Source organism: Silurus aristotelis, assembly GCF_946808225.1.
Source record: "Silurus aristotelis genome assembly, chromosome: 8".
Taxonomy (NCBI): Eukaryota; Metazoa; Chordata; class Actinopteri; order Siluriformes; family Siluridae; genus Silurus; species Silurus aristotelis.
In genome coordinates this window covers 5,463,816-5,483,092 of record NC_139581.1, presented here as the reverse complement: position 1 = coordinate 5,483,092, position 19,277 = coordinate 5,463,816, and the positions used below count along the sequence as shown (strand labels likewise).

The 19,277-nt window shown below is 37.1% G+C and overlaps 1 protein-coding gene across 1 annotated transcript in view; it reads right to left on the bottom strand.

Moving 5' to 3' along the window:
* nbeab (neurobeachin b) overlaps positions 1–19,277 on the bottom strand; it is a 444,946-nt gene that overhangs the window by 74,127 nt on the left and 351,542 nt on the right. Inside the window, exons 41-44 of the mRNA XM_083547720.1 lie at positions 18,605–18,722; positions 18,349–18,451; positions 16,387–16,502; positions 5,776–5,888 (exon numbers count right to left, since the gene is read on the bottom strand). Of these exons, the coding sequence (XP_083403846.1) occupies positions 5,776–5,888; positions 16,387–16,502; positions 18,349–18,451; positions 18,605–18,722 (450 nt within the window). The remainder of the gene's footprint in view (positions 1–5,775; positions 5,889–16,386; positions 16,503–18,348; positions 18,452–18,604; positions 18,723–19,277) is intronic.

Here is a 19,277-nt window from a genome sequence, read left to right as displayed (position 1 = left end):
GTTTTCTGATGTGCTAATACGTTTTCTGATTTGTTAATGTGTTTTCTGATTTGTTATTTTGATTTTTAAATTGGTTAAACATAGACACCATTTTGGTGTCATAATAAAGGTATTAAAAGGAAGATTGAGTCAGGTATGACACCACTGAAGGCGCTGGTGTGAAATGCATTGCCCACCACTGGGTTCATATTAATGCATTAAAGCTAGTCAATCTAAAATGTCCATGTAGAGAACATAAGTCATATTTTGTACATTAAGGTCTTTTGTTTAAGTTTTTTTGTATGTTTTCTCCATTTTTTGGGAAGGAGACTCTGGTGCTCAAGTTAAGGACAAAATGCAAGTTTTTTTTCATTTAGTGAATGAATAGAAATGGCTAATATATTATGTGTGACTGTCAAATTGCATAAAGAAAGAATAAAACACATTGAAATAGGCACAAACATTAAAATATTGAACTCTTTGTTGATTGCTAGGATGAAAAGTAAAGCAAACAGGAAGGTCTGAGAAAACGTTTGACACAGTGTGATGTAAAAAGTCAGAATTTTGTTGCATTAGGTTTGCAATCAAATGCACCTTTATCAATGAAAATTTCTTGCTAGCAGACGTATACACCTAAGATAATTATGTCCGCTGTCTCTCCTTCACTTTCCTCTTCACGCCTTCTTGAAAAGTTCAAACAGAGACAAGTCGTCTAATTCTAATTTTCTGTCAAAGCCGCACAAAAGAAGTCAAATAACACGTGCCGGAAAGGTGGCACTGGAACGCGAGCGTCTGATTGGCGAACATTAGCATGCGCTAATTAACAGCTGCAAGATGGGTGTTTTTCTCTTTTCCATCAGCTCCCTGTCTGTCAAAAAAGGAAATAATCATTACATTCCAATAAATCTGTCTTCTCACACCAGAACACTGCTGTCATGCAGAAATGAGCAAAGCCTTCGCCCGGAGCACAGAAACAACCGGACTTGGGTTCTGAGAAACTCTCTTGAACAGGATGCTATGGTGTGTGGGTGTGTATGTTTTGGGTGTGGTAGGAGGAGAATTAATGTACGCTTCATTGGCAGGACTGTTCAGTGGCACGAAGCTGCTTGTCATGTAGCCCCTCAGGGACATTCTTAGCTCCATGACTGGCAGCTGTTTCCTGCTGGGCGAGCTATGGAGGCTCACACCGAGCCGCTTGGCATGGCAGTCCTGGGAGAACAGCATGTGAAGCTTTTTGAAAAATGGAGGTTTGGGGTGAGCTTGCAGTCCCAAGGTAAAGAATTTGCATAACGTATTATCAGCACGTGTTACTATCCTGCCCACAATACACGCATCGTCCAGAAGCAGTAAGAAAGTAATGGGGGAGAGGCAATAAATGTGTCTTACAAACAAATCATTCTTAAAATGCATTCAATTGATTATTTATATTGTATCAAGTGATCAAGTAAAAATTATTCTATTTTTGTATTTCTGTACAACACATCTACACTCAGTTCCAGAACTAATGGCACCCATCAAACTATACTTTATTTCATCATGCTTGTGTGTCCTCTGCTGGAGTTAGCTATAGGTAGAGCAGTAATTGCTTAGGGCCTCAGGCTTCGATGAGGCCCCTGTAACTGTAACAAACCTATTCACTAGTTCACCAATCAAGACGGCTGCGTAAGACAGGGCTCTTTGTCCGTTGGATATAAATGTCACTCACCTGAAGTGGAACCAGTTAATATCACCATTTAAATATGGTTCTCCACCCTCTAAATGCAGGACGAGTTCGATGAACAAAATCCAACTTTTCTGCATTCTGACCTGATGGGGCCAAAACTAATGCATCCCTTGGAGGTCGCAAAGCAAGAAACCGAAGGCACGCAAAGAAAGTGCAGCTCGTGATGCAGCTATGTGAGCTGTCATGTGTTTTTGATTTAGTGTCACGTTTATTTCGAGTTCAATACAGCAGGTGCGACGTGCCGACTTTACGAACACTATAGAAAAGTAAAAATTTCACCTAGGGCCTCCAAATGTCTAGAACTGGCCCTGATGCTATTTAATATTCTTATTCATCAGTTTACATCACATGTCAATGGATCCACTTTAATTGGTGATGGAGAGATTTTATATGTATGTAACCTCTTTATTGTGTTCTATCTGGGTAAAAATAGCCCCAGGTTTATTTGGAAATAAAAAAAGTAAAAACAGCAAGAATCTTTATAGCATGAATTGAAATAGGGATTTCTCAATTATCATCTCAAAACATTTCTCACCACTAGTTGAAAGTGTCCTGAAAGTGGCTGTGAATTAAATGGTTTGACTTTCAACAAACTTTTGTCCATACAGTTTACTGTAGCTGAGATTGAGAAGCTTCTTTAGTTTTTTTTTTTTTTTTTTCTTTCACAAAATCTGAAGCAGATTTTCATTCGAACACAAGCAGCAGCCTCACCTGATAAAATACTTCAAGATAAAGGTCAGGCAGAGATTTTTATTTGTTGGCGTGAAAACTTGTAAGACACAATGACATTTGCTATACTACAAATACAATATATGCATTAAAGGTCTGTTGTTGTTAATAAGTAAGTATTGATGGTTTGGGTTAAATTACTGTCAGTACCTAAGATCTGTGCAAATGTCATTTGCGAATGACCAAATGGTGGCCTCAAAAACACATCATGTGACTCATGTTTGGATTCCAAATTAATTTATTTGGCCATTTTTACCCTTTAGGGATCATGTTAACTGTGAAATAGTATTATAGCAAAGATGCAAAGCCTTTTGAAAGAATGAACTGTCAACGATTCACTTTAAACTACCAGTGACGTATCTTATTCAGGGGTCTAACTGCTGCATGTATACTACTGAACACCACACAAGAGTGTGTGCAGCATAGAAAAAAGCAGAAAGTGAGTTTGCTCCTCAAGCGGTGAACTTTTGGAGGTCTGACGCTTTAGCTAGTCAAGGACAAGCATCAGGAGGCCTGCAGCTCTGTTCAAGTCCTACTAATGAAGGCAGCTCATGCTGCTAAAGAGCACCATGAGGGTGTCACATTATGATGCATCAGTGTCCTCGTCCAACAACCTGCTTCCCTCACCTCTCCTCTACGTTTCTATAGACGATTCGAGGGTAGATCTATAATATAGGGCATGTGTGTGTGTGTGTGTGTGTGTGTGTGTGTGTGTGTGTGTGTGTGTGTGTGTGTGTGTGTGTGTGTGTGTTTGCTTTGACTTCAACATGTCTTCTATCCTCAAAGCTTTGACTACATCCCCTCAGTTTTTCTCAGCCTTACTTGCTTGTTTTCTTATAAAAAAAAACACAGATGATGCAAATTTTTGCATTTCTATAGTCGGAAAGATTTGTGTGTAGCAGTGTATGAAGTATAACATTGTACTAGAACGGATATGCAACATAATTTAGTAATACTAATGCTGAAATGGGAGCTGTGAAGAAATCAGGTGAAAATGGAGACAAACAGACAGACAGACAGACAGACAGACAGACAGACAGACAGACAGACAGACAGACAGACAGACAGACAGACAGACAGACAGACAGACAGACAGACAGACACCAGAGGTAGAGTGGGTGGGAGATACAGTCACAAAGAGAACCAAAGAGAAAGCATAAAAGAAAAGAAAAAATTAGACAAAGAATGAGAAAAAGAGATGGACAGGGAATAAAAAAAGAAACAGAAATAGTTGAAGAGCGAAAGACAAACTGTGTGTGTGTGAGAGAGAGAGAGAGAGAGAGAGAGAGAGGGGGAGAGAGAGAGAGAGAGAGAGAGAGAGAGAGAGAGAGAGAGAGAGAGAGAGAGAGAAAGAAAGTGAGAGAGAGAGAGAGAGAGAGAGAGAGAGAGAGAGAGAGAGAGAGAGAGAGAGAGAGAGAGAGAGAGAGAGAGAGAGAGAGAGAGAGAGAGAGAGAGAGAGAGAGAGGCTGAATGACAGAATGACAGAAAAAGCAGAAGAGAGATATAAAATAATAAAGATTATTTATATTCATTTACTGTAAATGTAAATAAAAATAAAAGAGGCGAGATTAAAACTGCAACGCAACACACATTTATTAACGACGTCCTTCTTTACTCACATATAAAAAAATTAAAAAGTACTTCACCAAAAAAGTATTTGTAATCACATAACATTTTTTAAGTCTCAAATCAAGCACCAAAATTTGCCATGATGCACACATGCGGCAAATAAAACCGTCCGTGTGGAAACAGCAAAAGCATTCATATTTATCCATGCCATTAGATTATTAAAAACAGGAAAAGTATTAATTTAAGTTTGTTTAAGTTGTTTAAAAATGTACAAATTAACTCATGACAATTTTTTGATTAATCATGATTAAATATTTGAATCTATTGACAGCACAAATATATATATTATATATTTTTTTTTAAGAAATTACTGAAGAAAGACAGAACAGTCTTTTTATTAATAAATGTAATAACACTAGCATTCATTTCCAAGGATATCTTAACTTTTAAACTTAATTAGTACCTCAAATTTATTTCTATATAGTACATTTACAGTCAGTATTAAAATTAATGGCACCCTTGATATTATTATTATTATTATTATTATTATTATTATTATTATTATTATTATTTTTATTATTTTTAATAATAATATTATTATTATTACAGCCTAGATATGAAGTGGGGTGAATGAGATTTGTAATTTAAGAGAGAATATCTAAATAACATATGTAAAAAAAATATATACAGTATATATATATGATTTTTTTTTTTCTTTTTTTTTCTTTTTTTTTTTTTTTTTACATTTAATTTCAACATAAGAAAGTTATTTATTCCACTATTTAAATAGACATTTAAAATATTTTGTTCATTTAATGCCATGGATGCCAATAAATCTAGAGTAACCTATAAACATTAAACATGTTTAAACCTTTTTTTTTTTTAAATACAAAATGTATTTATTCTTAGCCATATTATACAATGAATATACTGTAACCAAATTCTGATAATATATTTGTAATAACATGTAATAATTGTTTACATTTTTCAGTTTATATTACAACATATTGTAATTTGTTTTGTTTGACTTGGTGGAGTTTCATTAAGATATATGAGCATCCTTTAAAGAAATACATTAGGAAACAAAAACATTACGAAATACTTGCTCGCCTCTTATTTTTAGTTTCCTCCAAACAAATGGCCTCATTATCCTCCAAGCTCGTTAACCCTACAGTGCAGCTCCGTTTAGACATTTTATTTCCATATGGGTCGGTTTGCTTTTTCTTCGGATATGACCTGCCTCGGGTCCATCTCGCCGATTTAAGCGATTAGTTTAATGGAGGGAAAATTCCGACTGCAGCCACACTCACGCAGGGAAGAAGTGGAAATATGGGCCGATCCGAGCGTGTGTGCAGAGGTCATCAAAAAGATAGACGGCGGTTTGAGTTGGAATTCAACAAGCCTGCCTTTGTTTGAAGGGCCACTTAGGTTATGATTTAAAATTGCATAATGTGTGCTTTGGTACGCAGATCGTTTTTACGATGCACTGCATGGAAAGTCGATAGCGTCTTGCCAAAAAAGAACGCGACATGCACACTTGATAGCAAAGTTAATGTCAGGTAAATAAGAAAGAAAAATCATGTTCGGCTCCATAGAGAGGCCATAGACATTCCAGAAAATGCTGTAAATCTACCATTTCGTTAAAAATTTATGAAGGTTTTAAACCATTAATCACATCCAATGGAAGAAAAAAGGATCCTCCAGCTCTATGCGATGTGTTGCAGAAGGCGATGATCTATTAGATACTTGTACAGCAGTGTATATTTAATTCGTACCTTAGACAGATCTCGAAAGTTGCCAGGCAGCGTGAGGTCCAGCTCCTCCGACTCGTAGTTGGTGAGAACCCAGGGGAACACGGGATATTGATTCAGGTCATTATACGTCCGCCCTAGTAACAAAAAAGGCAAAAAAGGGGGTGTTTAGTGGTCATTTATTACTATAAATAATTTTACAACCTCCCCCATCGGTTGGTATCACAATTTTCTTTGTCTAGCTATTCAACAGAATTCTAATAAAGCTTCGTTTAAAGCTTTCGAATGGTGAAGCAGAAAACAACATTGCGCAATTTATATGTGGAGATATTAAGTTGTAATTCTAAACATACATAGCTTAAAGTCCAAAATAAGCAAACAATCAAAGAGTTGTATTTTTCAAGTGGAAGAGATGATTCCAGCCAATCAGAGACATCTGTGAAATCATGTATGCAATAGAGGGCAAACAGTCCTTTCCTCCGAGTGTGTTATGCTTCTCTATGGTACACAGAATTCATGTAAAATAAATAAATAAATAAGTTGTCTCAGAGAAAGCATGTTAGCCGTCACCCTCTTCAGCTGGCAGTGTGTTAGTGGAACGGGTGGGAATTTGCAGGACCCCAGACAAGGAAAAACAATGACAAGAAACTACATTTCTGGAAGAAAAAAATATGACTCTATATGATGTATCACCGCAGTTATGTTAATTAGAAAGTCTTTAAACAATGTTGTGTCCCTGTCCAAAACTCAATCTGTCAAGTCGTTTGCTGTTGAGTTAAGATTTAAAATAGAGGGAATCGGGGAAAAGACTCTCACAGGACATGAAAATAATGACCTTTCACTAAACTGGAAAAGAGGATAAATACAGTAAGTGTTTAATAAGTCAACATCGCTAACAGTGAACGCTATTATTCAGAAAAAGGGAAGAAATATGGACACTAAAACTTTCAGAAATAAAAATGAGAGATTTATTAATAATTTATTATTTTCTTAGTTCTGAGGCTTTTATTAAAAAAAATCTAATGAAAATGAATAGTAATAATACAATTCTAGAAACCTAAATATCAAAAACTTCTTTATATTATTTTTAATTAAGCATGGAGTATTAGAGGATTTAGAGGATTTATTTCTGAAATCATTTTCTTAAGATTTACCCTAATTAATGAAATTCTATCAGCAGCTACAGCAAAAAAATTCTAATTGCACCTAATTTTATGTTTTAATTACAAAATTTTCTCATGATGTTAAAAAGTGTTAATAAAAGTCTATTTTATTTTCCATTTCCACTTTCACCACTTGTCACACTGGGCCTGTGGTTGGAATATACACCGAATATGATGCCAGTCCACCATAAGCACACATTCACACACTTGTACAGGTCTAAAAGAAATTCAGGAGAGGGTTTTAGGAAGTGGGAGGAAATCAGAGAACATGGAAGAAACCCACAATCAGAGGAGAATACACAAAACAGGTGTGAATGATATTTTATCCACCACCTTTGTCAAACTTACTGCAACAAAATGTTTACTATTTTAGATATTTTAAAGAGTCAGTTTTGTTAATTTGGCCACCACTAGAGCTTAATACTTTTTCTGCCACTTTGGGAATCACCAGCTTTATCACTATTAACGGCTGGGTAATGCCCAGTACGCTCTTTTATGTATATATATATATATATATATATATATATATATATATATATATATATATATATATATATATATATATATATATATATATATTTACAGTGAGGAAAATAAGTATTTGAACATTCTGCTATTTTGCAAGTTCTCCCACTTAGAAATCATGGAGGGGTCTGAAATTGTCATCGTAGGTGCATGTCCACTGTGAGAGACATAATCTAAAAAAAAAATCCAGAAATCACAATGTATGATTTTGTAACTATTTATTTGTATGATACAGCTGCAAATAAGTATTTGAACACCTGAGAAAGTCAATGTTAATATTTGGTACAGGAGCCTTTGTTTGCAATTACAGAGGTCAAACATTTCCTGTAGATTTTCACCAGGTTTGCACACACTGCAGGAGGGATTTTGGCCCACTCCTCCACACAGATCTTCTCCAGATCAGTCAGGTTTCTGGCCTGTCGCTGAGAAACACGGAGTTTGAGCTCCCTCCAAAGATTCTCTATTGGGTTTGGGTCTGGAGACTGGCTAGGCCACGCCAGAACCTTGATATGCTTCTTACAGAGCCACTCCTTGGTTATCCTGGATGTGTGCTTCGGGTCATTGTCATGTTGGAAGACCCAGCCTCGACCCATCTTCAATGCTCTAACTGAGGGAAGGAGGTTGTTCCCCAAAATCTCGCAATACATGGCCCCGGTCATCCTCTCCTTAATACAGTGCAGTCGCCCTGTCCCATGTGCAGAAAAACACCCTCAAAGCATTATGCTACCACCCCCATGCTTCACAGTAGGGATGGTGTTCTTGGAATGGTACTCATCATTCTTCTTCCTCCAAACACGTTTAGTGGAATTATGACCCAAAAGTTCTATTTTGGTCTCATCTGACCACATGACTTTCTCCCATGACTCCTCTGGATCATCCAAATGGTCACTGGCAAACTTAAGACGTGCCTGGACATGTGCTGGTTTAAGCAGGGGAACCTTCCGTGCCATGCATGATTTCAAACCATGACGTCTTAGTGTATTACCAACAGTAACCTTGGAAACGGTGGTCCCAACTCTTTTCAGGTCATTGACCAGCACCTCCCGTGTAGTTCTGGGCTGATTTCTCACTTTCCTTAGGATCATTGAGACCCCACGAGGTGAGATCTTGCATGGAGCCCCAGTACGAGGGAGACTGACAGTCATGTTTAGCTTCTTCCATTTTCTAATGATTGATCCAACAGTGGACCTTTTTTCACCAAGCTGCTTGGCAATTTCCCCGTAGCCCTTTCCAGCCTTGTGGAGGTGTAAAATTTTGTCTCTAGTGTCTTGGACAGCTCTTTGGTCTTGGCCATGTTAGTAGTTGGATTCTTACTGATTGTATGGGGTGGACAGGTGTCTTTATGCAGCTAACGACCACAAACAGGTGCATCTAATTTAGGATAATAAATGTAGTGGAGGTGGACATTTTAAAGGCAGACTAACAGGTCTTTGAGGGTCAGAATTCTAGCTGATAGACAGGTGTTCAAATACTTATTTGCAGCTGTATCATACAAATAAATAGTTTAAAAATCATACATTGTGATTTTCTTCATCTTGTGATAAATTTTTTTTTGATTATGTCTCTTACAGTGGACATGCACCTACGATGACAATTTCAGACCCCTCCATGATTTCTAAATGGGAGAACTTGCAAAATAGCAGGGTGTTCAAATACTTATTTTCCTCACTGTATATAGTCAACCAGAATTACAGCATTTTTACACCAATACTTTGATAAAAGCAACAAAACCAGGGAGAATGCAAATGAAAAACAAAACCAATGTCCATGCTATATATATTTAGGATATGCCATATGTGACAGAGTCTTAGATTCCATTTTGTCAGTATATACAGATCGCTCTCACCTCATCTCTCTCACTCTTACACACACTTCTTCCCTCCTCCTTTGCCTGCTTTCTAAAGATGGGTTCATATAGCAAAAACTACTATCACTACATAAACAGGCATCAGAGACATATCTATCCTGTCTAATTCCTCAATGAAGGAGAAAAGTCTTTATCAGGTGTGACATTTCCACTTAAAGTCCAGAGTCCCACACTCACAACTTCAACGAAAATCAGCTTTTCATAAACCAGGAAGTCAAAAAAGCATGTATTTATATAAATATATATTAAGCATATATATATATATATATATATATATATATATATATATATATATATATATATATATATATATATATATATATATATATATATATATAAAATGAACATATGATTTATATATGCTTTTTGAACATCCTATTTCACATATAGTCCCTGTTTCCTTGAAAGATGTTCAACCATATTTTGGAGGGTCCTTGTGGAGATTTGTGCTCATTCACCCACAACAGTGGTAGTAAAGTCTGGTAGTTATGTAGGTGAGGTGAGGTGAGGTGAGGTGAGGTGAGGTGAGGTGGCATGGGGTGCAGTTGTCAGCATTCCAGTTTATCCCAATGGTGTTCAATCATATGTATAGAGCTCTCTAGCAGACCATTAGAGATCTTCCACTCCAAACCATGTAAACCATATGTTCATGGAGCTGGCTTTGTTCACAGGAGCACTGTCATGCTAAAACAGGTTTGGATCTCTTTGTTCAAGTGAAGTAAAATATTTAATTGTACCACATCCTAAGACATCCTACACAATTGTTTGGATGGCTGGAATACGGCTGGAAAAGGCAGATGCCCCAATAGTTTTGTCACTATAGTGTATGTTTTTATATATATATATATATATATATATATATATATATATATATATATATATATATATATATATATATATATATGAAATCTACAGTCTCACAAAAGATCTTTCACAAATGTAAATATCTAAAAAAAATCTTTTTTTTTGCATATTTATATATATATATATATATATATATATATATATATATATATATATATATATATATATATATATATATATCTCTATTATTCGATACCTTGATAGTAAGATTTTTGCAGATTTTTTAGAAGAGTTTTAAACATATATAAACACAGACATTTAAACACGAAGATATTTTTGTAATCGTATAAATAGGGTGATTCTGAGTAACTGACTCAGATGCCTGAAGGCGTTTTTTTGGACAGGATTTAGGCATGAACATTTGACGAAATCATCTGACACCCGCCTGATTCTGCTCCACACAATCTTTAACACACAGCCGGAGTCATGGCACGACATGGGAAAGCAGCATTAGTCTGATATTGTGCGCAGGCGTCATTTTCCCCGTTCTTGCTATAATGCATGCAGATTTGCAAAACAGGAGGACAGCATCCAGCCTCATTACCAAATCCGACCCTATTGATTCCCATTTATTATGCTCTTAATTAGAAGGTATGCATCGCATGTTTGGCATATCACACGCATAGAATAGATACGGGCAATTATAAAGTTACTATTGTGGTCTGTAGTTAACCCCTTTTTGTTATATGCAGCAGTGTTTGCTGTTGTTGGAAGAGTATGTACTTTGTACCTAATGTCTTTTCTATACAGTAATCCTGAGCTATTAATGCACCTCGATTTCAGGATGAATATTAGATAAAACTAAGTGAGAAATAATTTGTTTTGTAGAAACAGAAATGCAAATGAAAATGCACAAACTCCAGCTCCTCACCAAGCCTTAAAACTAACCTTCAGACAGTGCTTGACAAGAGTGTGGATGCACTTCTTTTTATTTTTTATGTTTTTTGAGAGACACCTGGATGTACCTTTTTTTCTACAGAACCAACTGGGCCATTAAACAATATGAACATTGACTTTGAACGTCTCCAGGTTACGTATGTAACCATGGTTCCCCGAGGAAACGAGTTGCTGCATCAAAAACATTTTGGGAAACTTCTGCATTGTCCACGCTTTAAATCATGTGTATAATCAGTCCAATGGAAAGCATCACGATTTAAGAAGCATAAAAGCACATGAAGTAAAAAGAGCGCTAGCTTCTGAAAAGGAAAGGAAGAGCTGCAGGGATAGAGGCGCAGCATCTTGTCAAAAGGCGTGCTTTTAAACCTTGCAATCGTGTGCTGGACCCGGAAGGTGAGGGAGGCGAAAGGGGCGAGCCCGTTTCCAAACCCTCTGCGAGGTCCACTTGTGAGACCCAGGTCTTTAAATGCTGCTTTGCCTTGGCTACAGCGGGGCTGGAGCACACTCTTTAGAGAGGAGTTGCAAACATCATGCAAGTGGAATCTGTGCAGTCGGCTCCCTCGAGAACCGACCTAGCATGCTCCGCTTCCAGACAAGCGACACATACTGTAGCTTGTGCGAATCCCCCCGTGCTATAGTGGGGTCAAGAAGGAACGCAGGGACAAAAGCAGTGCTTCATCTTTTTGGTTGCTTTCATCCTGTAAAGAAAACACCTTTCCTTACCTTACTTGACAAACACACACAGGGTGCTTCCTAAACAACAGAAGCTAGCACTGGTTTCAATCCATGTGCTTTTATGTTTCCTGATCGTGACGTCACCCCGTCAGTGACGCCGAACTTTCCATTGGACTTATATTTCCATTGGACTTATATATATTATATATTCCATTGGATTATACACGTGATTCAAAGCCTGGACAATGCGTAAGCATTCCCGAAGTGTTTTTGATGCAGCTCGAGTTCCTGAAGCCAAACAAAGGATTATATACATGTACAGATGTTCTATTTCATTTCCCTTAGCATGAATAACAGGTTTACACACATGTAGTTGAAATACTTTTTTATGCCTCTTGTAAATATTGTTGCTCTATGCGTAAAAACGCAGCAGGCAACACAGTTTAACCTTAGTGTTCTACAGGTATTAGCCTATTTCATTTCCCCCCCGGAAAGATGCCTCCCTCGTCATCTATGCCTAAATCCCCCACAACCAAGCAGCTATCAAAACAAGTTTAAAACAGCACATGCTCTATCCTGATTGGTGGCTTGCTGGCCAGTTTGCCACTTTAATTTACCTCATATATTGTTGTATCAATGATATAACAAGGTCATGAGTTTACATCTCAGCACCACCAAGATGCCACTGCTTTTCTAAACAGTCAGAAGTCTGCATTACAGCTTGCAGTCAGTACTAAGGTTAAATGCATGCCTCCAAGGGATCATAAAATAGAAAGTCTCACTTTAATTGTGCACAAATTATCATACAGGAAACAATCACACTCTACATAGGGACTCCTCAGGGGATATTTGGATGGTTAATGGTTCTTGATGCTTAAGGGGGTTCTATAGAAAGCATTTCTGAGGAGAAATCCATTTTAGTTCATTCGGGTTCCTCAGTGGGAATCTTCAGGTTGCTAGTTGGAGGCATTTTACACAAGCATCCATGTTATTAGTAAATAAATCCGCTTTCACACGATACTGTAAAAATCATTAAAAAAACGACTGTTTAAAAGCCCATAAAATATATTAAATATAATAAATATATATATAAATCAAAGCACATCGGGTCGCTTGGTGACGTGAAATGAACTTTTAGAAGATAAGATCTCGCTCTTCAACCCAATGACCTTAACCACTTAATGTGTGTACTAACTCCAGTGGCATTTAGCAGACAGCACAGCACTGATGCCGACCAAATCCCAGTGACCTTCGTTCATGGGGTGAATGTGTGAGCTGTGCGTTCCGGTCCAGCTTTGATTACTTAGGTCAAGCACATGGAGGAGTGGGTCAGCGCAGAGAAGAGGAAAGGAAAAGAGAGCTGACAGCACCGAGGCCCGGGCGGAGGATGTTAATAACAGTGAAACGGTGTTTAATTAGGAGAAGGGAGGCACTGCATTAACACCCCCCCCTCTCGGGCCTGTCTGTGTGCCCAGGCTTCACTGACACCTCTGTCAGCCGTGGTCATTACCACTTCAGGTTTTTAATGAATTTTCTCCCTGTACCCATCGTGCCTTACATCTAATTAGCTGACAATAATGTATCAGAGCAGCACGCGAGCTAAATATAAATATGCATGAATATGCAGCGGGAGCCAGGATGACACTTTTCAGTGTCAAAACAAAAAAAAGAAGTGTGTGTATGTGTGTGTGTGTAAGAGAGACTTTGCAAAGAAGTTGGTTCACATTAGAGAGTCTGTAACGGAACCTCTCGACTCCGCTGACACCCACGTTCACACTTCGTGCAACTAATTATTAAGAAAAATGCGCAGCTCCCGTGCTCTCGCCGAATCAAACGAGAAAAACTTTGCACCTGACAACAGCATTGCCTTCCTAAATAAATAATGAGAAGAAACATGTAGTGCTTCAGAGCTATAAAATGCAAACACAATTTAAAAAAAAAGAAAGAAATGATACAGATACAGTATACAAAAACCTGAGGTATTTTTTTTTTCTTTTTTACATAAAGCTGAAAATAACCGGTATCTTGTATATTTCATATGAACCACTGTGATCTATTCCAAGTTCCGATTAAATGTAAGTAAATGTATAATAGTGAGCATGTTACAGTTTTTCAAATTTTTTTAGAGCATTCCTCAGATTAGAAATAAAATTCAAAGTTACTTGTTCAACCTCCACATCATAAAAGCAATTGTGAATGCTTTGGTACATTCGTTTAATTGATTGTGTACAATTGACTGCTGTTTCCAACATTATCAATTGCTTGTTATGTTGATCAAAATATATTATACTGGTTCACTGGTGGACATTGTATAAGCCATTAGATGCAAAATGGTTAAATCAGTTGTCATAATGTGTGAAGCTTAAATTGCTATTCAAGTTTTTTTTTTTGTAAATGTGCAGATGAATGTTGAATGTCACTAATGAAAGCGAGTGAACAGCATCAGCTCAACCACTGATCCTAATGAACTAGTAAAAAACTAGTAATGAAGTAGTTCTCTAAAATAGGTCCAAGGTGAATCTTGTGAAAAACATATACAAAGCAAAACACAATTACAATTCAAAAAACGGGATCAACAACCAGAAAATGAACAAAGTGGGAATCCGCTCTGGTCTCTTTTAATCAGTATCCCACATAAAGTAATGTGTAAATTTGTGCTCTTGAAATTCATATCTGCCATACAGAGGAAATTCAGCCTTGAATTTCAATCACTGAACATTTCTATTGAAAAATTCTACCATTTTCAATCATTGTAACCCAAACTGAAGTTTACACAAGGAAATACTGAAACTGTGCGCCATCATACTAAAAACATGACAACATTTTGACGATCTTGTTTGCTAACAAATATAAAAGGACTTCGGATTTTGGAAGAAATCCGATGTGTTTGTACTAGTTATTTCATGAATGCACTTACTGGTTTGCAAATATAACAGATAATTGTCTAATCTTAATTTCATGTCTAATCTTTTCTAATAAAGCGTGTGCCAGACAACACTCTGATGGAATGATGGAAAATCCCGACCATGCCAGGATCCCAAATCCATCTAGAGAAGTACCAGCTCCAGTTGGACCCCACATCATGAAGATTTCGGACTTTGAGGATAAACAACCTCTTAATCATTACTTAAAATAACGTTCTACACATGCTGTTTCTCCATCACTGAACATTTCAGGGCTCTGGCATGGAGGAGTTGGTGTTGAATCTATGATGATCTAAGATCTTGAGCTAATTTGTGAGTTGCTCAGAAGCTCCTGGTTCCACGGTTCTAACTGACTGTAGAAGACTGTAGAAAGGACATTACTAATAATCACACACACTGGTGCTCATGATATTTCTTACTCTCTGGTGTTTGTGATGTTTAAATGGTTTATAATCACATTCTGTATCACCCAGATGAGGGTGGGTTCCACTTTTTGAGTCTGGTTCCACTTAAGGTTTGTTCCTCATACCATCTAAGGTAGTTTTTCCTTGCCACAGTCGGCCCAGGCTGCTCATCAGGGATCAATACACATTTATTTAAATACAAATGAACTAATAAGTTTTCTATAATTTCTGTAAAGCTGCTTTGAGACAATGACCATTGTTAAAAGCGCTTAGGAAAATAAAATGTAATGAATGGGTTGGATCTAAAATGTAAAGAAAAAAAAAAGAGAAATAAACCAAATATCAAGAAATTCTGCTATTGACATAAATATTCTACTGTTCATTCAAATAACATTGTTTAAACTCGGAGACCCAAACTTGTTCCAACATAACAATGCCCCTGTGCACAAACCAGTTCTATAAAGATATACTTTATATATACTTGACCTCAACCCTATTGAACACCTTCAGGATGCATTGGAACACTGACTGCACCCCAGACCTCCTCACCTCACCTACATCAGTACCTGACTGGTGTGCCTTGTGGCTGAATGAATCTCGCACAAATATCCACAAAGGACACTTAAATATCTAGTGCAATATCTTCCCAGAAGAGTGGAGGTTACAGTTTTTCTCAGTTGCTTTGAAGCGTTTTTCAGATCAGAAATGAAATTCTCAAAACTATTTGTTCAACCTCCACATCATTTAGTAATTTGTGCACATCAAAAAAAAAAAATTTGTGTCAAATTGCAAATGCTTTTGTACATTCAGTTAATAGATTATTTACGATTGTCTGCTGTTTCTTACATTATCAGCTGTTTATGTTCATGTTGATCAAAATATGTTCAACTATTTTCATAGAGTTTACCATAAAATATAAACTCTCTCTCTCTCTCTCTCTCTCTCTCTCTCTCTCTCTCTCTCTCTCTCTCTCTCTCTCTCTCTCTCTCTCTTCATTTTTGTATGCAAATTAGTTCATAGAAACTGTTTTTTTCCTAGAACAATCAGACAATTGACCTTTAAATGTTCTCTTTGCAACATCTGTGCCAGTGGTGTGCATTCTAACTGCAAAGCAACGCATTAATACCGGCAGTAGCTAAAAGGATGTCAGTTCCCCCTTAAGTAATTCACCAATCACAGGGAAATTCTAACCGCTCTGCCATAATCACAGTATTTTTATCCATAATATATTTCAGTCAAAACCACAGCCTTATGAAACAAATCCTCACTATCCATTTCATGACCCATGGCTGATGAAGAGGGTAATAAACTCGAACCTGCAATAGTATTTAAGAACATAAGGTACTCGAAGTTGGAGATCTCCCGTCTCTGCCAGCGCTGTGTCATATTGGAGGACTTGAAGAGCTGGCGTGGCGTGGCCAGGGAAATCCGCCTGTGGAGAAAAAAAACAAAACAAACACAGCGTTATACATTGCTGTATTTCTCAGACCCCCAGATTTTTTGCCACTGACTTTGGCTCTACTGAAGTTTGGCTCAAAGACATAAGAGTTTCAAGAAATGTGGAATGTGCAACTGTTTCGCCAGAAGAAAGGGGACCAAGAGAAACAAGAGAAACTAAACAAGACCCGGTCATACACTCAGACACGCAAGACTGCTCCGTGCCTTCATGTGGGAATTAATGAAAACATGGCCCGGGACTGAACAAACTGCTTTTCAGATGTGAAAAGTGCTAATAGTTTGGGTTTGAAGAGAAGCCGAGACATGTGCTATGAGAGAAAATGCAATGACATAACACATCGAACGGCAGACGTTATTAGAGACCGAGACATTACAGTTCTGAATTCTCACCTTTTCTATTCAATTAATGGATTGAAACACCGACAGCATACATGTTTGCAGAGTCCTTCAGTCACTAAAATATACAGTATATGAAAACTAAGCATACTATACCAAGTTTCCAAGATCAAGACATTCAAATGACATTTCTTTAAGAAATAAAACAGCTCTGCTTATTAACACATATACTAATAAACACAGATATGCTTATTAACAAGTATGCCATATTGTGTTTTATTCTTTTTACACCACAAAAAAATTGCCAGCAATTAGTTTGTTAATAATCTGTTTATAGTTATGCTTGATATTATAGATTGTCACATTGACATTATAGCAGTTGTAACAGTAATTCTCTGCTCATAGGTTTTCTTAAAGTCCTCGGTCCTAGGGGCTTTCCTGGCGTGAAAAACTAACTGTAATGAAGTGTAGAGGTCGGCTTTACGTGAACTTAATCATATTCAACAATCACACACAAAAAAGTGTATCATCTATATAATTTCATGGCTGGCAAACATTGTTTTGAGAAATGAGAACATAATACAATGTAATACAATGAGCAAATTGTGATCTCCAGCTGCTATGTACTATATATCTTTAGTATCTCACAAAAGTGGGTGCACCCCTCAACTTTTAGTATATTTTCTCAAGAGACAATACTATAGAAATGAAACTTATATATTTTAGAGTATCAATGTGCAGCTTGTATAGCAGTACAGATTAACTATCCTCTGAAAAGAACTCAATATACAGCCGTTATTGTAAAATAACTGGCAACAAAAGTGAGTACACCCTAAGTAAACATGCCAAAGCTGTGTCTAAACTGTCAATATTATGTATTAGCACCATTGTTATATAGGTTGTTGCTGAGATCCTCTTCCACTCCCCCATAATAACATCACAAAGCTGCTGGATGTTAGACACATGGTGCTTCTCCACCTTCCACTTGAGGATGCCCCACAGGTGCTCGACAGGATTCAGGTCTGAAGACATATTTGGTCACTCCATAGACTATGGGTGTAAAGGTGAGAAGCCCACCATAATGTGCACTGTGCCTATGATAAGTCACCAAAGTGTACCTGTATGTGCATGAAAACATACCATTTGATATGCCTCTAATTAAATATAACCTTTTGGCAAGATACAGTGAATATGACGTACAGTGTATCTGCATATGTTCCATTAAAAGATCCAATCTAGATTCTCAACCTAGGGGAAAAACGAACTAGTTCAGGGTGATAAGGGTCAGATGGCACTTAGCTACAAATAAATAGAAAGCCATGGCTATAATAACAGCACTGCAACCTGCATTTAAGTCTCTTAGGCACATACCAGACGTAACCAGGTAACACCTTGAAAATGTGAGAAGTGGTGGGAAGTTTTAAAGTGGACATTGCTAAAATATAAACGAGGTTACTTGATATTTATGGAATAAAGTGACAAACCTGGCTTGTGGGAGTCCATAGCTTGTGCCAACACCTACACGGGGTAAACTGTAAACCACTTTCTTCACTGTTTGCTGGTCAGGGAAGTTAAACATCACAGAGGCTGTAGGAAAGAACAAAAGCAGTCCATCATTTATATAAATAAGGCATCTTAGCTATATATTATCCTAGATAATATATATATATGTTTGACAAATATGTTAATATAGAATTAGACCATAGTCCTGGATAAAAAGTTAGAAAAAAAAAAATTTACTTCTGTTAGCCATGAAGACTTCAAGTGCCGTGTTCTGCAGCAGATAACGGCGGGCGAACACAGCTCGGATCTCGCTGAACATCCATTTTCCATGCAGCCCTTCTGAGTACACTAGCACCTGATTAAAGCACAAAGAGGCAAAGAGAAAAGTCAGCTAAACCCCACTACTGGTTTGGATCGCAACTATTCAAAAAAGCTAAATGTGTGCTAAATTTACGATCCGGAAATATCAGAACAAGAAAGTGGATGAGTAGTTTAGTGTGTCTCTTCAAACATTACAGCGTAATCGAAGCTATTATACTTTAAATTTTACTCAGAAATCCTGTCAGGTTAGCACATGGTAGCCATCTGGCTAGTGTAGTGTAGCATTGTCAGCTTAGCTCAGTTTAGCCAACCTGCTGGATTAAACACAGAAGTTTACATTTGTTCATGTTCCAAAAATGTTCTAAAATAAAGATTTAACAGCTTAAAATACAAAATATTGTCCAGTTGTTGAATGACACAATATGCACAGTTCGAATTACATTTCTTTCAGGTATCTTGTCCCATGTTATCCATGTTGATTTGACAAAATCAATTTGAGAGTCATATGTAATTTAGTTATATTATATATTATAATTTAGTTTATATTATAGATGTTTGTAGAAAATCTGCCAAAAATATGTGTATATAT